This window comes from Nuphar pumila, chromosome 11, assembly GCF_984573655.1.
Source record: "Nuphar pumila chromosome 11, dmNupPumi1.hap1.1, whole genome shotgun sequence".
Lineage (NCBI taxonomy): Eukaryota > Viridiplantae > Streptophyta > Magnoliopsida > Nymphaeales > Nymphaeaceae > Nuphar > Nuphar pumila.
Genome location: NC_143259.1, coordinates 21,942,080 through 21,969,445, shown reverse-complemented (window position 1 = coordinate 21,969,445; position 27,366 = coordinate 21,942,080). Strand labels below are relative to the sequence as shown.

Here is a 27,366-nt window from a genome sequence, read left to right as displayed (position 1 = left end):
AGGTTAACTCAAGGTCCCTGTTTGACCATTGTCGGGAAAAGTTGGATCTATATCAGGGGGTTTAAGAAAAGGTGGTGCCTTGTGTTGGGACGTTGCAAGTTCAAATCCCAATGGTATCGTTTTTTGCTATTTGGTTTCATACTACGTGAATAAACGCATGAAATTTGGCATTGCTGCATCCAAGCAGATCATATACACTTGGTCATGAATGATACCATTGAGATCCACCATCATCACCAACGTTTCATGCCTCCGACGTACATCCATTGCTCATTCTCCTGTTCCAGGTTTCCTCCATAGACTTCATACGAGTTCAAGCGTTTCTATGCTGCTCGAGAAGGCCTCGACCACCAACCATTTGATGGAAATCCACGCAAGAATGATCAGAAACTCTGAGGTTGAAGACGTTCTAACGGTGAGCAAGCTCATTGCCCACTGTGCTATCTCAGATTTTGGGAACATGGGTTATGCTAGATCGGTGTTTGATCAAATAAAGCGCCCAAACATCTTCATTTGGAACACCATGATAAGAGGCTACGCACAGAGCCATTGCCCACATGAGGGTCTTGCTCTGTATGGCCAGATGCTGCACAGAGACTGTGTCCCCAACAACTACACCTTTCCTTTTGTTCTCAAGGCTTGCACCATGGTTATGGAACTCAGTTTTGGGAAAAAGATCCATGGGGTGGTCTTAAAATTGGGGTTGCATGGATCCGATGCCTTTGTGCTCACCTCTCTGGTGAGTTTTTATGCTGCATGTGGCCGTGTTGAGGTAGCATGCCAAGTGTTTGATGAAAGTCCTCAAAGAGATGTTACTTGTTGGAATGCCATGATCAGTGGGCTTGTTAAGGCTTGTCGCTATCGTGATGCGATTCAGGTGTTTAGAAGAATGCAGCATGTGGGTAGGGTGAGGCCTGATGAGATCACAATGCTTAGTCTGCTTTCGGCTTGTGGTCAGCTGGGTGCACTAGATTTAGGTAGATGGTTACATATGTATATAGACAAGAACCATATTAGATGCAATGTTAACCTTAGGACAGCACTTGTGGACATGTACGCAAAATGTGGCAGAATAGATGTTGCGATCCGAATGTTTGATGAGATGCCTGTGAGGGATGTATGCTCTTGGAGTGTGATCATTGGTGGGCTTGCCATGCATGGTCTAGCTGAAGAGGCTCTTGATATGTTCTATAAGATGCAAAAGGCTGGGGTGGACCCGGACTCGGTAACGTTCACTGGGGTTTTATGTGCTTGCAGCCATGGAGGTCTACTGGAAGAAGGTCTGATCCATCTCAGTTCTATGAGTAGCAAGTACCGTATCACGCCTACAATTGAGCACTATGGTTGCATGGTTGATCTTTTTGGTCGGGCGGGGCGTCTGCAGGAGGCATTGCATTTCATTGAGACAATTCCTTTGAAACCTGATGTTGTTCTTTGGGGGTCTCTTTTTGTTGCCTGCAAGGCTCGGGGAAACGCTGAAATAGGTGAATTGGTTGCAAAAAGGATCCTGGAGCTGGACCCCTACCATGGTGGTGCCTACGTTTTCTTGTCAAATATTTATGCCTCTTCCTCCAAGTGGGATGGAGTTCAAGAAGTGAGGAACTTGATGAAGGATCAAGGGATCAAGAAACCTCCTGGTTGTAGTTTCATAGAAGTTGATGGTGTGGTTCATGAATTTGTATCTGGAGCTACATCTCATCCCCAGACAGAAAAGATTAAGATGATGCTGGATGAGATTGCCAGGCTGTTAAGCCTTAAAGGTTATGTGCATACTACCAAAGGGGTGTTCTTTGATATAGAAGAAGAGGAAAAGGAACATGCTGTTGCGCAACATAGTGAGAAACTTGCAATTGCTTTTGGTTTGATTAGCACTAGACCAGGGACTACTCTTCTTATTGTGAAGAACCTTAGAGTATGTGCAGATTGCCACTCTGCAACAGAGTTGATCTCAAAGATATATGGTCGACTTATAATCGTCAGGGATCGCAGCCGTTTTCACCATTTTAAGGATGGGATTTGTTCCTGTTGTGGCTACTGGTAAAATTCTTAACAGAAATAAATACTGAATCATTTATACTCAGTGTCACTGTCATTTACTCATTTGAATCCACAGAACTGCATATTTTAAAAGTCATTAACTTCATCCCTTTAACATTACTAAGAGTCTAACAGCAAACTAACTGGATTGATGTTTTGTCAACCTTTATGTGTGTGCGTGTGTGTAAGTTAACATGCCTTCTCAAATTGAACCAGACCAAGTGATGCTTGTTCATTGCACAGCTTGTTGAAAGTTACAAGCACAAAAAGTAGCTTAATAACAGATCAAACATCAAAGTGCTTAATTTGTGGGTTGCGTGTAAGCAAGCTTGGGGATGCCCCCCTGTCTGACTCGAACCTGAGACCCCTTGGTTTTGATAGTACGTCCTAAGCAACCAGCTATCTCATTCCACCCCTTGTTTACCAACAGTAAGCCAGAGAAATAAACACATACATGATCTGATGAAGCCTGGATGGCTCTAAGAAAACTCAGGCTGGAATTAAGCCATGTCACTGTCAGGACACATCAGGACAGACTAGGAGCATGTTTGCTTGGCCCCAAATGAGAATTCTTCTTTCACAGTTGTGGAAGGATTCTCATTTGCCCCATTTCTCATATTCTAGCAAACATGAGAAAATGGGGCAGTAAGATTTGAAATCACATTTGGGTCATTCCAAATCACATTGTCCACCCTGAATTACAAGTCCTTTATGCCTAACGTGATCTGCATCCCATACCCAATAAATTCTGTGCATTTCCTTTTGCATTTTATTATAGATAATATATTAATATTCAAAATATCTACAATATTACTAGTAAAAAATTACCCCTCAATGCAAAAGGTAAGATTAGAATAAACATCCGCAGTTATGGTTCCACGTACAACGGCATGGGATTGTGTGGCACTGGTCAAGAGTGTTTTTATGAGTGAAATTGAGAAATATAAATGTCCTTTCAATCCTGAGAAAATTCCAATAAAATAATTTATCTAATGGCCTAGATTGGTAAAGTACTCAAAAGTACCGACGAAACAGGGCTTGTTGGGGCTCGGCTCCTTTACCAGTGGATTGAGCTCATGTTCATTTTCAGCCTAGCCAAGCTTGAGCTCGGCTCATCCCTGAACGAGACAAGCCCAACGCAAGCTGGTTCATGTAAAAATATTCCATGTTATTTATACATTAAATATATATTATACTTAAAATATTTATTTTATATATTACACTTAATAGTTAATATTTTATGTATATATTTTCATTCATTATTTTCTTTCTATATATATTTTATATATTATTATTTTTATATATTATACTTAAAATATATATTATATAAAAAATATATATTTTATCTATACAAGCTTTCCCAAAATGAATTGAGTCAAACACAGGGTGTTCGGGCTCAACTCGTTTAAGCTAAACAAGCTACTTGTGTCTTGACTCGCCAGCTATACAAACCGATCACTTCATGATGCGTCAAACCGAGCCGAGTCACGAGCTGCTCGGTTCGTTTACCAGGCCTAATTACCATGAAGGAGGCAGAAATAAGGGTAACATATTGGCCCAATTTAGATATATCTTGGATTGGAGATGCCCACCAGTAGTTGTGGTACAACAGATAAGCGATTGGATCATTAGGCTTAAGATTATTTTAGATAGAGATCTTTAATGTTTTTAGCATCTACTCACCTAAGTAAAAGTATTAAACAAGATTTTTGAGACTTGATAGAGAAAACACTTAAACATATACCAGATATTTAAAGCATATTTGTAGGTGGAGATTTGAATGGACTTGTAAGAAACATAAATAATGAATTTGAGAGAGTGGATTTTGCTGCTTTTGATCTTTTTTTTAGACAAAGAGAACTAAAAATGTGTAGAAATTGCAAAGTAATTTTTGGAGAATGTATTATTACTCAACATGGACTATTGGTTTTGGATTTATATATAAAGAGTAAGATAATTAGAGAAATCCAAGATCTCAAAGGTGATAATGTAGAAAAAGTTAAAGAAATATTACTTGAACAAGAAGAGTAGAATTGGATGGTGAATGCTGACCACCTTTGGCAACAAATGACAGGTAGAATCAAGTTGGTTGCCATGGAGGTACTTGGTGAGACTAAGGTCACATGTAATATGCATAAGGAAACTTGGTAGTAGAATGAAGAAGTCAAGGAGAAGAAAGTATCATTTAAAGTATAACAAAAGATAAGAAGTATATGTTGCCGATGACATGTATACTAAGTTGGATACAAAAAAGGTAGAAAGGATATATATATATATATATATATATATATATATATATATATATATATATATATATATATATATATATATATATATATATATATATATATATAAGCTTGCTAAAAGTTGTTAGAGAAAAATGAGAGATTTAATACAAGCAAAGTATATTAAAGATGACGATGGGAAAATTCTAGTTAAGGATGATCAATTTTAAAAAAGATGAGAAAGATATTTTTGTTAATTATTAAATAAAACATTGAATAATGAGGTAGAGCAAGACGGAGATTTTATCTAGGGACCGGTGGGTAGAATTTATGATAAAGAAGTGAAAACGACTATAAAGAAAATGAAAAAAACAAAGTGCTCGGGCCAGATGATATACCTATTGAATTTTGGATGTCAATGGGTAATATTGAAACAACATGGTTAATTAAACCGCTCAGTAATATTTTGTCTACAAGAAAAATGCCAATGAAGGTGATTAAAAAAATGTTCTAATTAGAGTTATTAAACTTACAAGCCACACAATGAAATTGTGGGAGAGATTAATAGAGCAATGCTTGTGAAGAGAATCAAGTGTATCCGATAATCAATTTTACTTTATGCCATGTAGGTCAATAATAAAAGTTATTTTCTTATTTAGACAACCTATGTAAAGATTTAGAGATAATGATAAAAATCAACATGTTGTTTTCATAGATTTAGAGAAAGCTTATGATAGAGTCCCTAAGAATTTAATTTGGTATGTTAAAGACAAAATGAATTTCTTATATTAAAATAATTTAATATATGTATGCAGGGGTAGTTACGATTGTTAGAATTACATATGACAAGATAAGGTTATTTTCAATTAGGGTTGGGTTACATCAAGAAATTTTCATTAAGTCATATCTTTTTACCTTAGTTATGGATGCAATAACATCTTGTATCTTGGTAAAAGTTCTTTGGTGTATGCTCTTTGTAAATGATATAGTACTTAGTCAAGATAGAAACAATATATAGAAGTACCTAGAACTTTGGAGTAGTATGTTGGAGAAAAATAATTTACTAATTAATTAGTAGAACAAAAACTGAATATATGGAGTGCAAGTTTAGTATAGAAGCTAGTGATAACAATATCTTTTGAACACAAGAGATATTTATTCAACAATGCCATAAGTTTTGGTATTTAGGGTTTATATTACAACATAATGAGGGATTTGAAGATATCACTAATATGATCAATATTAGTTGAGTTTGCTATGTGATAAAAGAGTAACTTTATGGCTGAAAGAACGTTTATACAAGACTGATATAAGAGTTGAATGTTGGACGATTAAAAAATGACAAGATGATAGAGTGCATGTTATATATATATATATATATATATATATATATATATATATATATATATATATATATATATATATGTGTGTGTGTGTGTGTTTTGAGATGAATGTCTGAAGTTACAAGAAATGATCAAATTAGAAATAAATATATTATAATGTGCCTATATAGGAGTCGGACCAATAAAGGATAAAATAAGTACATGTTATTTAAGATGGTTTGAGCATGTTGCACGAAAACCTCTTGCAGCACACAAGTAGAAAGAGTTAAGAAAAGAGAAAAGAGGAAAACTGATGAAGACTTGGAAGGAGGCAATTAGAGTTGACACAAAATATTGTAAAGTGACTGAAGTTTTAAAAAGAAAAAGAAAAAGGAGACTCGTAAAGCCAAACCCATGTAGTTGGGTAAGGCTTGATGATACGATGCCTAGCATTTTGGTGATTTGCTTCTATAATAATGTTTCAAAGACATGCTTGGTCCTAAAATCATTCAATTAGCTTTTGTTTAGCCAAACTAAGCAAACAAAATCCCTCATTCTTGATTTATTTAAAAAGGAAAAACGTGAGAATGACATAAAATGGACTGTTCTAAAAAAAAACTTCAAAGATGTTATTTTATATTTTAGCCAGGTGTTTTAAATGCATTCTAATAAAGTAGGAGGTTGAATGTAATAACTCAAATGTTTGGAGCTTTTTTGTAAATGATTGATAAAATTTGGCAGCTTTTTGTAATGTACCGTATAGAGTAGTAATTCAACTAATGACATAAAAATGTTTGGAAGTGGAGAAAAAGTGAAAATTCTTTGGGGAATGGGAAAGAGTTTTTTGTATGTGCTTCCAAACAAGAAAAAAAAATCAGATTTTTGTACAATTTTACCATTATGTATAAAAGAAAATGAAAAAATTTCTATCCAATGAGGTGGAAAAATAATGGTGAATTTTTTTATATACGTGCATCCCATGCTTTTCAAATTATATAAATATTCATATTTTCTAAGAAAAAAAATTCTTCCAAACGTAAAAAAAATTGAAGGCACTCTTCTATGTGTGCGACTTGTGTATGTATATGCACCTATTTTCATATGCTTTATGGAGAAAACAAGAGAAATTGTGGGTGCATAAATTTTAAAGAAGGTGATTATTAGCCAAATTGCAATATTAGGGCAATCATTAATGGACCTAGGATCCAAATATAAAGAATATGCAATGCATAGGCTTTCCGAATCCTGCAAGAAAGAGGCAATGCTTGTAAGGCTGTCAATGGATCAGGATTGTACCATGTACTCATCCTGATCCGAACCCAAATTTCTGTGTATAGGCATAAAAAATCTCGATATCCCAAATGTTACTTGGGTTGACCCAAACCCAACCTGAGTAATATGCAGGCCGAGTTTGGGTTATGATTTTTGCTAGATATTAGAGCAAGCACAGCTTGATCCTAGCTAGTATGTTCTACATTTATCTTTAGTGAAAATAATCTCCTGAAATTATACGGATATGGGTTTGGCATTTCATTTTTCTTGACTCAGAAAACCTGAACCCAAATCTGACTTGTTATTTGGGTACATCTTGATGGGTCAGATACTCGAACAATTGGCAGTGTATGATACAGAACCTACTTGCCATTGTAAAAACATTAAAGATGGTATATATAGTTTCATGGATGCAGCCTGTATTTATTGGATCAGTTTCCTTCACGTCTACATTTGGATCTGGATCCAGTTAAAGATTCTATGCATTGGGCATGGGTCTTGGTCACTTGATGAAGCCTACTGGTTTCCACTATGTTTGCAACTGGAAGAAATAATCATACTGATTGTAAAAGCATTTCTTCTTTAATGAATTTCCCCTCTTTATACAGTCGCATTATCTGCCTAACATCCGTCAACGGGTCGGATTTCTGATCCATCAGGGTGCACCCACACCCATCCAATTCACAAGTAGTCAAGTTTGGTTTCGGGTTTGAGTTTTGTTGGGTGAAGAAATTGAAGCCCCGATCCACAGTATTTAGAATATATTCTTTTACATAGAAATATACAATAACACACTCGTGTCAGCCATTTTAGGTCAGATATCCCGAAAAATCATAGCCCAAACCCAACCCGTAAACATTTGGATCAGCATCTTCTATGCCCATACCTGGATATCTGGGTTCTGGTTGGGTTGGATGTTTAAGACAAATCCAACCTGTTGCCAGCCCTAAATTTGAGGCAAGAATGCTGGTTATACATTTGAAACCTACAGTATAAAATCCTTCCAAGCATAACAGTCGGATCTATGTTCAAGTTGGAACTATGGATGTGGATCAGTGTCCGGGTCAAGATCAATACGATGCAATCAAAAGTCGGATCAGATTGGTTAGAGAATATAAAAGTCAAGCCCGTAACATCATGCTGCCACTTGTACTGCAAACAAAGACATTATTATAAATAATTCTCGTCTTCTCAAAAAAAAATACCCCCCTCCTATCCGTTTGAGGTTGGAAATAAGCATCAAACATTCGCCAGATTGAGGTCCAAACCCACTATCCAAACCTGGCCAATCATTTAAATAAATATAATTTGAATCCATTAAGCTGATTGGATACGGGTCAACGATTTATTTTTTACACATCTAAAAAGGATTAAGTGTCACTGCGGTTGTGAACCATACCGAACCTAAACCCGGCTTTTTATATGAGAACCCCAATGTGGTATTTCTGTTGGACTTTGATTGGGCTTATGGAATCCATTGCAGTGCCTATGCAATTGAATTTGGGTTAAATCCAGCTGAGGAATCGGAATCCGAACCATTCACATTTTCACTGTCCAAGGGAAGAACTGTCATGTTTACCCCATGGTAAGTTCAATAAACAAGGACTGCCAGTGGCTTGATGCCACCGATTAAGTTGCCAAACATATTTTTTTTTCGTCTTAATCCAAATTTTCCTTAACTTTCTTGCTAGTTTTTTTTTATATTTACACCGTGAAACTGCCCTAGGATCCAGAGCCGGACCTGTAAAGAGGCCAATGAGGCTTGGGCCTCAGGGCCCCTGGGCCCAAAAAAATTTTAGGGGCCCATTTTTAAGGCCAATGAGTATTGTTTAGGTAGTTTATATAAATATTTTATATATTTTTATTTAATATAATATAAATATTTGAAATATTATATTTGTTTAATGTGAATGCAAATTTTATTGTTATTTTGATTCTTTAAAAAAAAATTGGAGGCCCTGGCCCTGAACTCCTAATATTAATAGGAGGCCCATTTTTTTCCTCCGCCTCAGGCCCCATAAAACACAGGTACGGCTCTGCTAGGATCAGAGACCTAGTCGTGCAGGCTCTGCTTACGATCACTGTCTTGACAACGTAAAACTCAGTGGGCTTACCCCTAGGGATGGCAGTGGACCGGGGCGGGGGCTCCACCCCCGCCCTGTTTCAAAATCCAAACCTCCACTCCCGCCTCCATCCCCGCATGGGGATGGATTTTAACCTCCACCCCCGCCTCCATCCCCGTTTCATGTCCTCCATCCCCGGTCCAAACGGTGAGGCGGGGCGGGGCCCCGTTTCCCCTTAGTTTATAGTAATCCCTTGAAGGATTGGGGATCATGGGGCGAGGCGGGGCGGGGAAAAGCGTAAGTCCATCCCGGCACGGGGATAGATTTTAACCTTCATCCCCACCTCCATCCCCGTTTCATGCCCTTCATCCCCGGTCCAAACGGGGCGAGGTGGGGCGCCCGTTGTCCCCCGGTCCACTGCCATCCCTACTTACCCCTTGCCTTCAACACTTTATTGATATTCACGCCGCCTGTGTAACATGGAAAATGTCCTGTTATTTCAATTTACATGAAAATAGCGAGATTTTATAGTAAAATTATGTTGTATGTCCTGCAACATGAAGATATCTCATAATTTATATTTAAATGAAAAATAGTGAGATTTTATAGTGAAATTGTGTTTTTATCGGTAACATCTAAAGAATAAATTTTTTTTCACAATTTTTGTTTTGCCTCCTTTTCTTGTATTTTGCCAAGAACTTCCTTAATAAAATTAAATTTTTTTAAAATCTCACGAGAAATTCATGGCCGAATCATTGCCATTTTAAACGTTTGTCACTATGCCTAGATGTAGCTTGTCTGAGTTGCCAATCAAGGATGACTTGAAGAAGATCCATATTCAAGCACTTGATATCACAGCCATGTGACATGTTTTCACCCACACGTAATAATATCTGTTATTCTTTTCTGGCCTTTATCAGGTAAAATTGGTAAATAAAAATAGTGAAAAAAAAACAATATAGATGGCAAAACTAAAAGCAAATTTAGCTATACTGATTTTTTTTTTTTTAAAGTTACATATAGGGTAAGTTATATATAGGCCGCTAACATATAATTAAATTTATGTCTGCAGCCTCGGGATAATAAATGCCTAACTTTTTAAAAGATTCTTCGAGTGACTGACAGAGTTGCATTTTTATTTACCCAACTCTAGCCAACTTTTGAAAACGATAATTTTAACCTTTTTTTCATTCCAAAAAAAGATAATTTTAACCTTTTTTCATTTGTAAAAGATAATTTTATTATTTTTTTCCTCTAAATCATTGAATGTCACCTTGGTAAGCCTTTAATTTTGCAACTATATATACTGAGGGGTAAATAATTAAATTTAGAGATAAAAAGCAGAGACAATCATACGAGCCATTTCTTGAAAGGTTAGGTGTCTATCTTAAATATTTGAAACCAATGTGATAAAATTAAACATAAGATTGCAATATGTCAAGCCAAGCGCCTATATTTCAATTACTAGACAAATGATTGGTAGTCTCAAAGTTGTTCACATGTTTTGATAGTATTGGCTCCAAAGGGATTGGATGCGTTTCATATATCAAGTCTAGATCAGATATATTTTATATAGCATAGGTATTAAAATAAGATCTGAATGCGTAATTGGAGTGGCATTGGACTTACATGGATAGAATTTTTTGGATTCAGATTCAGATCCAAATCAATATTTTCTATTGGATCTGCATTAGATATGATTCATTTACAATTTTGTATGTATATCTCTTCATTAGTTGGGGGAAGAATCATCACCAATCGGATATTTTGAGGACCGTATGGAGAGATAATTTGATTTGGTTAGACACTATGTGGTTTATAGACAAGGATCATTTTTTTTTATCAAGGTACGGAATGTATCGTCAAATATTCAATATGATTCCACATGATCTATTTTTGTTCAAGTAATGGATATTCTAGCCAATTAAAAGGATCTTATGATCAGGAGAGGAATCGAATGCCTGTGTCCACTCATTTTTACTGGATCTAGTATCATATAATAATCTGATCCAGATTTGTAATTATACAAAGCTGGGATTTTGATTTAAAATTGGGCTTGTTGCTCAAAATTCGATTTGGATCTAGCATGACTGAACCATACCTGAATTGCTTGCAATCCTAATGGCTTCAGCTCCAATTGGTTAAATGGACGGATCTGGTTTTTTGGCTTAATTTTTTTAACAAGGATAAGTTTAGTTTGATGTGCTACATGTGATTCCAAATCAAATTTGATTTGGAGTCATATGAATCAGAATCATGTAAGGTTCCTTGTGATCCAGATTCTTATTTAAATGAGAAGGCAACTCTAATTTGTAAAGGCAAATGAGAGTTTATTTCTAACTACTCATTTTCTGATGTTGGTTTAGCCAATGCCAATGATATTTATTCTTTCATTTGCATGAGAATCCAAATTGCACAAGACTTAAACCAAACATGCCACTCTAAATCTAGTTGTCATCGGAAACCAACTACATGCAAATTCTACTCAATTGAAGCAAATGGCTAACTGGATCCAAGTGGAGTAAAGAGATCTTTAAATCGACTCTGAGTCCCGCTATATCAATCGGAACATGTAGGATCAATGACCTAACCTTTTATCCCATGTCACAAAGACATGACAAAATAGATGTGTGCCATTTTTCGCCAATTTTTCCATTAAGAATAATATATAAGAGGACACGACACGAGAGTGAATTGGAGTATCTTTGTGATGTGGTTTTTCAAATATGAGCAAATAGATTAGTTTGGACCCTATATCCCATTCAAATGGTACATTTGATATCAGCAAAGAGAGCATAGGGAGATTTTTTTTTTATATTTACACGGAGAAACCACCTGCAGGATCAAAGATCTAGCCGCGCTGGCTCTGCCTGCCATACTTACCGTCGCTAAAAAAAGTAATCTACAAAACTGCCTTCATGCATTATCGGCCATTTATAAGAAGCTCCCAACGTTTCTTTATTACGTTCAGCAGCTGCACTTTTATTTATATTTTCAAGATGCCTTGAGCCTTGATCATGAGGGGGTGTTTGATTGCCTCATATCTCACACTTGAGGCGATCTGTCATTCTTAGTGAAGTTGGTAAACGAACCAAATAAATTGAACAGAGGGAGTTCAAGCTTAATTGACTCGTTGTGGTGGGCTGAGCCAAGCTCAAGCGCATGGCGAGCCAAGTTTTATCAGGCTTATTCACAAAAGAGTTACATTTTTCAAAGTTAAAATTAATAGAATTTAAACTCTTAACCCACCGAAATAAGCTCAAACTTACTCACTACAAAATAAATATATTGTTTCAAAATTGTAAGCAATAAGATTTTATTGCAAGTCAAACACTTCAAAGATCAGTTACATGTTATCTCTCTCTCTCTCTCTCTCTCTCTCTCTCTCTCTCTCTCTCTATATATATATATATATATATATATATATACCAAAATCTACAAAGTAATGATTGATGGCGTTTCTTCTCTGATGATTGAGTTTTTTTTATGGTCGGACTTTACATGTTGGATTTTTTATCATTTATTTAGTAATTAAGCAACAGATTTTATATTATGAATTTTTGGATATTTAGATGTGTTTTATAAAGCACTGAAAATCAATGACCCACAACATTTTTGTATTGTAAAGTTTTAAACACGAGCCATTGATTTTTTAAGTATTGAAAAACACTCATTGAAGAAGGAAAGCCGTCCAATTCATGAAACACTCAAACATTGAAGAAGGAAAGCTGTCCAATGGTCATCAGTTATAAAATTTGGACCTTCCTTTGGTTGGGTCGGTCCCCAATCCATATATATATATATATATATATATATATATATATATATATATATATATATATATATATATATATATATATATATATATATATATATATATATATATATATATAACACCTAAAGTTTTGGCGATAACAAAAAACACACCTAAAGTTTGCATATTGTTATTAGTGTAAAAAGCTCTTTGGTTTCCTTCCGTTCAGGTTACAGTCAAATGTGTGCTGAAAGTTATTATTTACCCTCTTACAAGTGTTCTAAAAGAACTACCGAAACCCTTTTTTCTTGGCAAACCAACTCGTCTATGGCAGCAGCCAAGCATTTCAGGCAGGCGAAGGCCATTCTGGGAGGACAGGAAGGCATTCCAAGCAGGTGAAGGCTATTCTGGGAGGACAGGAAGCTTTTGTGGATTTAAGGCATTGATGAAAGGAAATTGTGGTTTGGTAGACATGAATATGCGTCATGAATCGAGAGTTCCCATTATTCCATCTGTCAAGAAAAAATTCAGGCCTGAAATATTTATAGAAGCAGGTCACTGGAAGTTGGAAGAAGGCTGTAGGGAGATCTTAATATTGAACTCTTTCTATGCAGTTTGCTTATATTAGATGAAAGCGTTCAGTGTGTAGGGACATGAGTATTAATAAACCTTGTAATTTTTTTTTTTAAAGATCAACAAATTAATCCTATAGTTCTTATCACCAATCAGAAATAACCAAATCAAAGTATAGTATAGCAGCAAGCTAGCTCCTTTCTCTGCATAATTATCAAAAGAACCAACAAAACACATAAGTCCTCCAATCCATGAAAAATGCTATTTCTACAGATAAGTTTAGTAATTCTATTGGCTCCCAAATTAATCTTATCCACGAAAGAGGAAGCTTGTATGCATTTCTTTTTTATTTGTCATCAAGCTCTCCAGGCACTTGATGAGTGCTTGCCTGCATTGTTGAATAAGGAAGAAATTGATTGGTAGGGTTTGTGGGGTTGTGGTGAAAGGAAATATGGACTTGGAGAGGGCTAGATTCCTCAGGTAGTGGGCAGACAACAGTGAGCAAGCAGTAATGCAACTGTGACGGTGCTGCCACAGGCGAGAAAAACATGAAAACCTCTAATACAGAAAAAATCATTGTTGTAGGGTGTAAGTTGGTAGTTTTAACCTCTTAACTCAAGTTGAGTTAATGATAACTCAAGTTAAATGGACAGAATTGTGTTTTTAATTAACGGAGCATAAACTTAGGTGTATTGTTTATTATTGTCAAAAGCTTAGGTGCGTTGTTGAAATTTTTCATATATATATATATATATATATATATATATATATATGTGTGTGGGGGGGGGGGGCAGGGGTAGATGCCTACACTTTTCTAGCCCACTGCATTTTGAAAGGATTTTTTTATTTTTTTCTAAAATCTGACCATACAAATATGACTTAGGTGCTTGATTTTATAGGAATTGACTATTGGATTGTCCGATTCCAACACACAATTAGGTTTTTATAAGATTTAAAAATCAATGGTATATAATTTTCAAAAATATTTAATGCTTAAAAAATAATTATTTTTATAAAAAAAAACATGATCCAAGTGTCATTTTTTAGCAAATCCACCATGTTGAATATATCTGCGGAGTCAAATTTATGAAAAACAAAAAACACCTATTCGTTGGTGGTAGGCTGGCGCTAGGTAACTACCACTTTTCATATATATATATATATATATATATATATATATATATATATATATATATAGGAAAACCCATATCTTCAAACAAGTTTTCCATCAAACTCGCTTGAACACATGGTGTAAAGCAGTGGCGGAGCCAGGGGTGGGCGGTCGCCCACCCTAGAATTTGAAACCGAGTCGACTCGTGACTCGGGAAATCGAGTCGACTCGGGACTCGTAAAATAGAGTCAACTCGGGACCCGTGAAACCGAGTCGACTCGTGACTCGGGCTCTCGATGAGTCTAGAGCCTGCCGAAAGGGGCGAGGGGTAAAATCCTCGTCACTTTTCCTCTCTCCTTTGTGCTCTACCCCTCCATTCCGGTGTTCCCCATCTGTCACCGACAACCCCATTCGTTGACTCTCCTCCCCTGTGCTTTGCAGCCACCGACGACTGTGCCTCCGGCCTCCCTTCGGTGAACCCGCGGTATCCCCCTCTGAGCTTCTCCCTCTCTGCTGCAAGCTCCGACGACGTGAGGCACCAGTGTCGCAGTCGGACCTTCCTCCTCCTTCGCCATATTCCTTTCGCCGCCGACCGTCGCAGGTAACCTCCCTAGTCCCTACCCCCTCTCTCTTGCTTTTCTAGTCGATCGGCAAACACGATAACTCTGCTTATAAAAACACGATAACCCTGTTTGTGGTTTCTGAGAAACCAAAGCCTTCGGTTTCTCAGAAACCGCAAAGCATCAGACAACCCATGTCACCGACCGAAAGACCTGCCGGCGATGACTGCCAACACGACGCCCAGCGAACTTCGGCAACATCTGATCCCCTATACTTTTTGGCGATGGCAGCTGGATGGTCGATCTGAGCTTAAAAGTTAAAAACCCCTTGAGCTTACAGAGAATCTGTTAAATCTCTGGTGAAAACGGCGACGCCCGGTGATAGAAACCATTGTTGGCTCCCCGACGACGATCTATGGCCAGAATCCCTTTGAAAGAAACTCATCCAATGATGGTTTCAGGATTCCGGCCAAGTCGGTGGTCCGGTGATGGCTGTGATGTCGGCGATGAAACAGGGATGTCGGTGGCAACAGAGAGGTCGTTGGTGATCGAAGCCCCTCAACTCCTCGGCGAGCATCAACAGATAATTAGAAAACTGGCATCTGATCATGGCTATCGGTCACTGACCGAGGTAGCTGACCCTCATCGATGGAAGCAAAAAGGGGAAAACCCTGCTGATGTAAAACAGAGTCGTCGCCCTCTCGACAAAAACACATTTTTTTTATTTGTCGACAGGGATGTTGGCGACCAGACGATAGTGTCGGTAGCAAGAAAGAGCCTGACCACCGTATGGATGGGACCTTCTAGTATCTCTGTAGAAGGGATCAGATAAAAGACTAACCACTCCCCCCGTCGGCTCAGCCCCCTGACCCCTTATTTCCCGACGGAGAGGGGGGGAGGCCCCCCTTCCCTCTGAACAACATGTGTGACACCTTTAGATAGGGGTTGCTCATATTTTAGGGTATGACACTGTAAAGGAGCATAATTGAGAGACTTTGCACTCTGAACAACAATAATTTGAGAATAGCAAAAAAATTTCCTTTGGGTCATTCCTCTTCTTTTTTTCCTTTTTTGAGATGAATTCATTTGTTTTGTTGACATCTTCTTGTGCCAATGCATATTCTCAAGCAGTTCAGTGACAGCAGCCTCAAGGAGTTATTTCTGTTAATTTATAATTTTGTTTCATTGTTATGATGCACCACATCATTTGCAAGCTTCAATGACTTCTTTATAACATTATTTGTAGGGTCATTTAGCTTTGTTACTTCACATTCTTTTTTCATTAACAAATTTGATACATCAAAGTTCAAACTACAATTTTTGGAGTTTTTACCTTCTGGTCTTTCATTATAATATTTTCAGAAAACATTAGAAAGCAGTTCCCTCACATATTTTAGTAAGAAGCCATCAATCATCTTTCTCTTATTTTCACCACGTATACTTATGTTTGATTGCCCATAATTATAGATTAATGAACCTAGAAATGGTTGAAAGTTTTCAATTGAATCAAATATTTCATTAGATCTTCATTTAGCCATTAAGTTTTTTGTCTTTGTTTTCCCTTCCATGGAAGCACAATCACATTCCACCCTATCAATAGGTGAACAAGATGCTTGTTACTGTGGGTGTTGGAAGCGTCTTATTAGAAGAAGGGTTTTTCCTTTTACTTTCACCAACTTGTGTTTTCGGCAGGGGGCTTCACCCCTCTTGCCTCTGCGAGCCCTTCCCGACAGAGGGCTTTGCCCCCTGTCCCTCGATTATTGATTGGGGCTTTGTTTCCACTGCCTCCTCTGATTACCAACAGGGGGCTTCGCCTCCTGCCTTATTCTTCTTCTTGTTTTTGTTGTCATTTCATTTTGCTCGATCCTTTTTTGCAATGAGATTTGGCTTATATAACATTATCATATTTTTTTTCGTTGCGTAGGAATGGATAAGTTTATAATGAAAAGGTTAATCTTTGATAAATCTTCTGTAACTCGAGAAGGAGAACCAAGTCACAAAATATGCAAAACAGAAAATGATGAATCAGAGTTAACTGCAGACCTTGCACTTCGTCCTTCTATTTCTAGTTATCATCCTAATATCCAAGATAATGTTCGTAGAGCATATATGATCTGAGGTCTTTGTCAACCTCGAGATTGTACCTTTCAACTAAACCACCAAAAATGAAGGTTTATTCTAGCTTGGTATGATGAGTATAAGGATTGGTTGGAGTATAGTACAAGTAAGCATAAAGCATATTGTTTGCAGTATTAGCTTTTCAGGCCAAAAAGCACACAGAAGATTAGTGTAGAGGCATTCGTATCTGAAGGATTTGATAACTGGAAAGACAAGAAGAGGTTTGATAAACATGTTGCAAGCTCTGGCAGTTTTCACAATTCAGCACGAATGAAGTGTTAAAATTTGATGCAACAAAAACAACATATTGATGCTATACTTTATCAACAAAGTGTTCAATAGAAAGATGAATATAGAATTCGCCTTTGGGCAACTGTTAATGCAATCAAATACTTGTTAAGTCAAGGATTGGCATTTTGAGGGCATGATGAAGCTGAAGAATCTCTTAATAAAGGAAATTTTATTGAGTTGTTGAAGATATTTGCAAAGATCAATGATGACATAAATAAAGTTGTATTGAAAATTGCTCCAGAAAATAACAAATTGATATCTCCTGATATACAAAAGGATATTGTCAAGGCTGCTTCTATACAAACCACAAATGCTATTATCATGAAACTTGGAGATACTTTTTTTTCTATTTTACTTGATGATTCTTGTGATGTATCAACTAAAGAACAAATGACTATTGTTTTACGGTTTGTTAATGAAAAAGGTCGAGTGGTTGAGCGATTTTTTACTCTTGTGTATGTTCTTGAAACAAGTTCTATGTCACTCAAACAAGCAGTTGAAGAAACATTCTGTAAGAATAACTTAAGCATATCAAGTTTGTGTGGATAGGGTTATGATGAAGCAAGTAATATGAAAGGGGAGTTTAATGGATTGAAAAGTCTTATATTACATGAAAATGTATTTGCATATTATATTCATTGTTTTGCACATTAACTTCAATTGGCATTAGTTGGTGTTGCTAAAAAAAAATCATTGTTTGATGTGTTTTTCAATATATTAGGTAGATTGTCAACTTTTTCTCCACTTCATGCAAGAGATCTGAGCTTATTCGAGAAGCAGAATTTATCTGAATTGCTGAAGCACTTGCATTTGGGTGAACTTGAAATAGGACGAGGATTAAATCAAGAAATAAGTTCCAAACGACCTGGTGATATTCGGTGGGGTTCTCATTACGATGCTTTGGTTAATTTACTCAGTATGTATTCTTCTGTTATTCAAGTGTTAGATTTCATTGCAGAAGATACATATTCAGGAAAAAGTTCAGATGCAATTATTATATATCATCAGTTGCAAGATTTTAAATTTGTTTTTTGCTTACATTTTATGTGTAAAGTTTTAGGAATAACTGATGATCTTTCACAAGCACTTCAGTGAAAATATCAAGACATTGTGAATGCTATGAGTTTAGTCATTATATCAAAACAGTGCCTTCAAGGTTTGAGAGACAATGGATGGGACTCTCTCATAAACAAAGTGTTCATATTTTGTAAGAGATTTGATATTTTGATTCCTGATCTAGGAGACTCATATACACCTCAAGGACAACCAAGACATAAGGTTGAAAAGATCACCACATTGCATCATTATAGTATTGATGTGTTTTATGCTATTATTGATTTGCAACTTCAAGAGTTGAATGATCGTTTCACTGAAGCAAATACAGAGCTCCTCCTTTCAATGGCATGTTTGAGTCCAAAGAATTCTTTTTCTGCTTTTGATAAAAATAAGTTGATTCGTCTTGCTGAGCTTTACCATAAGGACTTTTCTAAAGTAAACATAATTAAACTTGAAAACCAATTGGATATATATATTGCATACATGCGAAACAGTAATCAGTTTTCAAGTTTAAAATCTTTAGCAGAGCTAGCAGAGATGATGGTAGCAACTCAAAAGAACATTGTATTTTCTCATGTGTATCTATTGATTAAGTTGGCATTAACTTTGCCAGTTGCAACAACAATGGTTGAAAGAGCATTTTCAGCTATGAAAAATATCAAAAGTCATCTACGTAATAGAATGTGAGATGAATGAATCATTGATGCTTTGATTACTTACATAGAGAAGGAGACATTTGATACCATCAGTGATGATGCAATTATGAATTGTTTTCAAAATATGAAAAATAGAAGATGTCAATTGTAAAATTTTCATGAATTTAGTTGTTTATATTTCTTAAGTGAACAATCTTTATTTTAGTTTAAAAGTACAATTTAAGGCTTTATCTTATTATGTTCATAAATTTAGTTGTTTGTGTTTGTAACAATTGTTATTTTAATTCAAAGACTTATTTAAGTTTTATCTCTCCACGAATGATTGTTTCTCCAGCAAAACTTTTTTGGCTCTGCCACTGGTCTGAATAAATGGATCATCCTTCAAGACCACAGCATTGTCCCCGAGACCCGAAATCTGCCCACCCAAGGAAAAACTTATGGCTCCACCACTGGTGTAAAGCTCTTTTTTTTAAAGAAACAAGATTTAGTGTGTTGTCACTAAATCTCTTTAGCGTAAAAAAAAATGAAGAAGCATTGCCATTTGATCATGCGCGATCAACAACAACGCTTCATCCAATGTATATTCAAACACTTTATGTGTTTGAAGATACATGTTACTATATATGTCACTAGAATATGAGAACTGAAAATATGAGAACTAATGTGTGAACCTCAATTTTCATGGATTTTTTATTTTTTTCTCTTGAATCTAACCATACAGATGTAATCTACATGCTTGGATTTACAAGAACCTGCTCTAGAATAATCAGATTTTTTATGCATAAACATGATTTTTTAAGGCTTTAAAATCAATGACTCGTAATCTTCATAAATATTCAAATATTCAAAAATCATATTTTTCATCGAAAATATCCAATGGTTGATTCCTAGCAAATTCACCAAGCCAAGCACACCCATATGGTTGGAATTGCAAAAGGTGTTGGAAATGCCTATGTTTCTAGTTCTCATATTCCAGTGACACAGTCACTAGAATATGAGAACTGAAAATATAAGAACTAATGTGTGAACTATGATTTTCATGGATTTTTTGTTATTTTTTTGTGAATTTAAATGTATGAATGTGATCTACATGCTTGGTTTTATAAGAACTCGCTCTTGAATCATCTGATTTTTATGCATATATAAACAATATTTTTTAAGGCTTTAAAATCATTAGTGGCTCATAATCTTCATAAAAATCCAATCATTCAAAACTCACATTTTATTATAAAAATATACTATCCAATGGTTGAATCCAAGCAAATTCACTATGCCAATCCCATCCACATTATTGGATTTGCAAAAAAAGTGTTCAAAATGCCCATATTTCTAGTTCTCATATTCTAGTGACTATATATATATATATATAGTAAGCGGTAGCTGCCTGACCACATAAGTGCTTGACCAAAATGGATGCATGTTGAGCATTCATCATGTGTGTGTGGTGGACGCTTATTATAACACCCCAAAATTTAACCCAAATTTTGAGAAAATTTAAAAAAAAAATAGCGAAACTATTCAGGTTCAACATTTCGAGTACACCACAGTGTATAATTAAAGCAAATACCACTATTCCATTTCAATTAAAAGTTTAAAGATAATCTCAATGTTATGGACATCTTAATAACAAAATTGAATTTAAGTAACTAAATCTAAGCACCCCGCGAACTCAATAGATCATATATCTTGGTCCGCACATCATCCCGCAACCACTCCTCATCTTTTACTCTTCTTTTGAAAAATAATAAAGTAATTTGTGTTAGACTACAACCAGTCTGCGTAGGGGATACTATGATTTTGCAGAAGTACTATGTAACAAGTATGCAATGTTTTTTATTAACTACCGACAATAAAGTATGACATTGAGCATGGCATAAAAAAATAAATAACATGCAACTAATTTATTGAATAGCACAATTCTAACTCACAAAAACATAACATGAATTAACATCTAATGAGATAGGTAAACACTGATTTAAATACTTAATTACATGCTCAATTATCTAATTACAAGTTAACAAGTTTGATTCATGCCCTATTAACTAATCATATGTTGTAAATAACTAATAACAAGTTTAAATAATTCAACTCATGCTCTTTTAACTAATCACATGTTGTAAATAACTAGTAACAGGTTCAAATTAATGTTTCTCTTGAATTATCCCGCGGGTACTCGCAGACCAAGGCAACCGTAACAGAAGAGAACATTTGAGGGTTTATTATGCAATGGTGTTTTATTAAACCGAACGTTCTAACTGAAACTGAAATCCTAAGGGAGAGGTTGAATAATAGAGAACGTTCCAAAGGCCTAAACAATAGGATGCATCTCTAACTTCTGCAGAAAAACTTGGAGCTACCACGTAGGACAAAATTGGTAGTCTCAGTCCCCTAACTCCAAGAACTGGGGACCAACAAGTCATTGCCGCTCAAAGCAAGAAACACATGTCCCCGGAGTTGTGTACCACATACCCTCTCTAAGGTAAGCCCGAATCTGAGTGGGTTGCTCTTCTTATTAATTTGTATTTCCCAATGTATCCGGGTTTTTTCCTGAACTGAACCCAGTCACTTAAAGACACTGGAGTTCCTCAAAATTTGATTCCTACTATCGGTGTAGTAGACCCTCAACCATTCATACCTTCAAAAGGTATATTAACCAAACTTTATCCATTTAATTATGCAGACCCCCTCAGAGTGCTCTGATACCTTTAAACCGTCAAGCACGAGTGCCCTAGTACCTTTAAACTAGTCACACATGAATATTAACTTTTTATTTTCTTATATATTAATATTAGAAGCTCAGGGCCCCAATCGGGACTCCCGAGTCCCCTGCTTGGCCTCTCAGAGCCAACAACATCCGACCCGCAAGCTCGGACTGAAGCTCTTTATTCAAAAATTTCAGGTAACCCTTTCAATTCAATCACAAAAGAGTAACTATAAAGTTTTATGCCAATAATCATTTCATTGAGCACCATATTAGTATCACCCAATCTCGGGCCTAACACTTTATATGAAAGGTATTCATCTAACACTAGAAGGTGCAACAAGACATGAACTGAGTGGGTGTTGTAATGCAGTAGTGTGCAAAAATCACCAATTGTTTATGTCAACAACAAGAATTCAGATTTACCTATTATAAAAATGAACCACCCTTGGACTCTTTTCAATACCTTTATGACAGAATTCCGAACATTATTGATGCACTTCAAATTATAAACAAAATTTAAGCTATGTTAGGTGTTTCAATTACTTTCAGAAGATATACAACTTAACCTGCCTTTGAGCATCAGAAAATCTGCAGTTTAATATGCATTTGAATATCAGTTTAATATGCAAATAGTTATGTATTTGAACATGTAGCTTAATAGGCATTTGATCATTTCTTAACGTATGCATCTTATCAGACATTTGAATATCAGAAATAACGCAGTTTAATATGCACTTGGACCTCAACAAATATGCAGCTTAATAGGTATTTATCATCAGAAAATGTGCAACTTGATATACCTTTGAACATCCGAAAATATGCAGCTTAGTATACATTTGAACATCATTATTTTCAAGACATATCGGTAGTTGAATATTTCATAAATGCATACAGGGCATAACTCAGAGTATGTAATTTCAGAGATTTTCAAAGACAAACAAACAACAAGAATTCGTATGAAAATATATTTTTTTTTACAATATACATCCATTGTACATATCCCATTCAGCTGTGTATTGAAACACATAAACACAGGGACCTATTCGGGTCATGCAAAGGACTCAAGTGTTATTCTGAAATGAAAATTTTCCACAACCCATGGTAATACAACTGCCCACAACAGCAGGTTAGTTTTAATATCGAATATAAGATCTGAATCTTTATAGAAAAAGGCAGATTTATGAGAGTAAGTCAAATACAAAGACTGATACAGAAATATAACGCCATATATATAGGTGCTTATTTCATCAATCTGAAATCAAGTTAACAAACTTATTAGGCATTTTGACTTCTAGTCATAACAAATATTGTCAAGAACACACAAATCATGATTGACAGGGAACAATGAACAATTATCGTTCGACCTTCAATGTCAACTGACAGGACTGATTGAAACAAGATGTTCAAACTCTCATAATAAAACAGAAAAGTGTCATCCACGATCCATCTTTTGATGCTCACTAACACTGTGGCTAAATGAATGGGTGCAAAATTTAGCAATATGGAGCATCGACATTTTCGAGAGTTAAAATTTCACATGTACATGCTTAAACAAAAATGCCTACAACATGTGTCTATACAGAACAACCAGACCCTTTTATTATATTTTTTTTATTTGGGATTAACGGCAACCCAAAAATGTAACTACAAATAAGGTCTGTCAGATAACCTCAAGCCCTACCCTGGCCGATTGAGATTCCCCAATTTTTTTTCGTTTTGCTATTCACGGCAACCCTAAATCCCATAATTTTTTTTTATTTGGGATTCACGGCAACCCACTGCATGCATGGAAATCATTACATATGTTAAAATCACCGTGAAAACCTACATTACATGCTTGCAGCGTAGTACTCTCGCAAAAACATAGTAAAACCCTACCTTTTCGAAGCTTTTCTCCCTTTTTGTTGAGTTTCCTATCACCGTGTGCCCCTTCTCCAATAGAGAGAGATAAAGAGATAACGAGGGAGAGATATATACCGCAAGAAGGAGTGAGGAAGAGGGTTTAAGAGAGGCGAGAGGGGAAAACGGAAGAGATCGTGGGAGAGTGGGGGTTGGTTACCCCACTCGCTCCAGCGGCTGCGTGAAAGCACGCAACCCCTCTCCACTTAACTCAAAAGCAACCCTTTTTAGGGTTTGCATACTCTTTTTTTTTAACACGTTATTTTCAACGTGATCCATTTTTTTTCATCTTGGGTCCTCCATATTGTGACCCGCGACCCATTTTGGGTCCAAACCCGACTATCTGAATCCGATTCCTTTAAGTTTTTAAAGTACTAATATTTTAAAACTTTAAATATGGACCCAAGTTAAATTACTATGGATCCAAATACATTATCATGGATCACAAGTAATCTTATTTTGGATCCAAGTAGAGTTTTAACTGGACCCGAGTATTACTGATGTAAAATTGATATTGGAAATTAAGGATCTGATATCCAAGATCCAAATAAAGTAATGTGGATCCAAACATCGCATAGGCTATTACGGATCTCCAATAAAGTGTTATAGGTCCAATATAGAAATTTTCTCATTAACATTTGATTTAAACTTTGCGGACCCATTGAATTCATCCTGGATCCAATATCCAATATAACCATGATATTGAAGATTCAATATTAGAGATCCGATCCATTTGCCTAAAATTCATTATTGGTTATCCAATAAAAAATGTTTGTGATTCGATATATAAGGTCCGAACATGATATTGAAGATCTAAACATAATATCGAAGATCTGAACATGATATTATGGTTCTGATATTAAAGATCCAAACACAATATCCGAGATCCGAATACGCATAAACAACTACAATAGCAAAACATCCTTGTACCAACTTAAGGATATAAATTTTGAGTTTATTTATCTGATAAAATTCATGAGTATTACACTTATTGCACTTCAATGCCCAAATGAATGTTTTTTTTGTTGTGTAAAGGACTTTTGAAGTGCAATTAAAGGTTTGGGCAAAAACTAGACCTTTAACAATGTTTCAAAAGCGTTGCTAAAGGTCATTTTTGACGCTACAACATACTGAGTGTCCATCACGCGAGCCTGATGGGCGATCAAAGCACGTCCATTCGGTCATGTTCAAAAGTGGTCAAGCCGATACCGCTTTTCTATATATATTCAATAGAATATGAGAACTATAAATATGGGCATTTTTAATATTTTTTTTGCAAATTCAACTATGTAGATGTGTTTGACATGATAAATTTGTCCGAAATCAATGGTTTGATATTGTATTTTTGATTAAAATATGATTTTTGAATGCTTGAATATTTATGAAGACTATGAGCCATTGATTTTAAAACATTAAAAAATCTTATTTATGCATCATAATCTATGATTCAAGAGCTCGTCCTTGTAAAACCAAACATGTAGATCACATCTGCATGGTTAGATTTAAGAAAAAAGAACAAAAAATCCATGAGAACCATGATTCATACCGTAGTTTTCATATTATAGTCTCTCTCTCTCTCTCTCTCTCTCTATATATATATATATATATATATATATATATATATATATATATATATATGGAAAATGAAAACCTAACCAATAGAAAAGCTCCCAACCTATACAATAAAAAATATTTATAATATTTTCAGTGTTTTTTTGAAATTCTGACCTTACAAATGTGTTCATCATGATTGATTTACTAGAAATGGACACTTGGATCATTCATTTTGGATGAAAAAAATAGTATTTGAAGCCTCAAAAATTTATGAAATCTCAAATTCCATGAGAGAGAGAGAGAGAGAGAGAGAGAGATTACTACATTAGAATGTAAATACTTGATTCATGGATCTTATGGTGATCCTCTCCCCCTCTCTTGGCAAAAGATTTGTGAATTTAGGGTGCATTTAAATCCCTTGGGTTCGAGATACGAGGGAGTTCAACTTGAAAATCAGCGGCTTTGAGATCTGAGGTTCTCTAGTTTGACCCCTCCCCATCCGACTTGAAATTGTGGACTTGGGGGAAAAAAATGCGGAAAACAAATATCTCAGATCGGATATTAGATCCAGAGAGAGAGAGAGAGAGAAGCATGTGGGGGCACGCCTTGAAAGCGTGTCCCTGGATCTCCTTGGCATAGGGAATTTTCAAGAACTCATAGACCCGGATTTGAGATCCATGGTTGAAAAAGCAGCCAGTGGGCCTCATGCTATATCAGATATTTGGATATGGGATCCTAGGTATTCAAACACTCCCTAGTTGACCTTTATTTAGTCAAACAAATTTAGTAGAACGTCATCATTATTTGTTTGTCTAATAGAAAAGTCATCAGATGGGTTTTGGGTTATCCGAATTCATTTAGTCACATTTGATAAAAAACAATAGCATTTTATTACTAATTACTTTGTATTCACTACCAAAAATATGCTTAATGTTGGAAAAGTTTACATGTTTTTTTATTCAGAGGTTTCCTCCTAAAACTGGTAGGCTCCAGGTCGGGCCACTCCAAGCTCCTATGGAGCCCCACCGGTGAAAGATCGAAAGCAGATCGTGGCCGTTCCTTTTGTATTTTGAAAAGTTAAAAAGTCAACCGAACAGTTATATGCTACGTGGCATTCATAAAAAATGCGAGCAGACGACCATCATGTTGGCACGAACCAAAAAAGCTCATGTTCAGCATGACCTAAACTGCTTCAGTGAAAGACACCCACACAATTGGTGAGAGTCCGACCTAGGACGAAGGGGTTGGCACCTCTCCCAAACCCGCTACCACTCAAAGAGAAGAGGATGACCCACCCAACTCAATGATCTATCATTTGTTTTTCCCTTTGCATGTTAGATATGTTTTTTTGACAAATCTATCAAAAAAACATATATTTGACTATTGGATCAAAGTTTTTCTACGTAAGATTTTATAATGTAGAAAGCTTAATAAATTTGAATAAATCAAAAAAGTCACATTGATAAGGTCAACCATAAAAATCACATTGATAAAGTCAGATTTGCCAAAAGTCATATGTTTCCTGCCTATTTTTATTGGGGGGACTAAGGTTGGATACCATTTAGCCGGTGGATTAACGGGCGGGTGACTTGGAACTCTAGAATTCAGTAATACGTTTTAAAATCTAACTCTAAATCAAAATCCGAATCCAATTAGAGTAGTTTTTATTAGGTTGGATTTGGTAGCAGCTGCATCCAAATCCATTTTAGCTGCATTTTCCTTGTAACATGGACATGGACGCGTTATGACACGTTAACACCAACAGAAACTACTATTTTTATGCTATTTAATATTTATTATATTTTAATTACATTTAATAAAAAAATATAATTAATTTTCTTGGAAAAAAAATAAAGAACCCCATGTCCTCGAATCCTATTTTGCAAAAACACTTCGAGCTTGTGTTAGGTCGTACCTGTATCTTTGTGTTACAGCTGAATCCAACCAGTTTACATCCCTAATATTATTATCGTGAATAATTTGGATCTACGACCCGATTGTGCCGATCCATTTGCACTCTCAGGCGGGTATTGAATTCAATATCAGATAAAGCAGGAGCTTGAATGTAATAACTGAAATAATAAGCGCTTTTATATAAAATATAGATAACTTAGGCTGCTTTTTACAAATTATAAAAAATGAAAAATATGTGAAAAAAGAAAAAAAAAGAA

General features: G+C 35.8%; 1 protein-coding gene across 1 annotated transcript; it reads left to right on the top strand.

Annotated features, from left to right (window-relative positions):
• The first annotated feature begins 208 nt into the window (after positions 1–208).
• On the top strand, positions 209–15,351 carry LOC149822181 (pentatricopeptide repeat-containing protein At2g02980, chloroplastic-like). Its single transcript, XM_089980226.1, has 4 exons — positions 209–1,912; positions 12,903–13,251; positions 14,799–14,958; positions 15,258–15,351. Exons 1-4 carry the CDS (start codon positions 209–211, stop codon positions 15,349–15,351), a joined length of 2,307 nt encoding a protein of 768 aa, XP_089836352.1.
• Positions 15,352–27,366: the final 12,015 nt, after the last annotated feature.

Coding starts and splice junctions, on each gene's coding strand:
- LOC149822181 (XM_089980226.1), top strand. CDS start 209: ATGATACCATTGAGATCCACCATCATCACCAACGTTTCATGCCTCCGA. Junction 1,913..12,902: donor TTATTGTGAAGAACCTTAGA/GTATGTGCAGAT, acceptor CCTTCCGTTCAG/GTTACAGTCAAATGTGTGCT. Junction 13,252..14,798: donor CTGGAAGTTGGAAGAAGGCT/GTAGGGAGATCT, acceptor TGTGCTTTGCAG/CCACCGACGACTGTGCCTCC.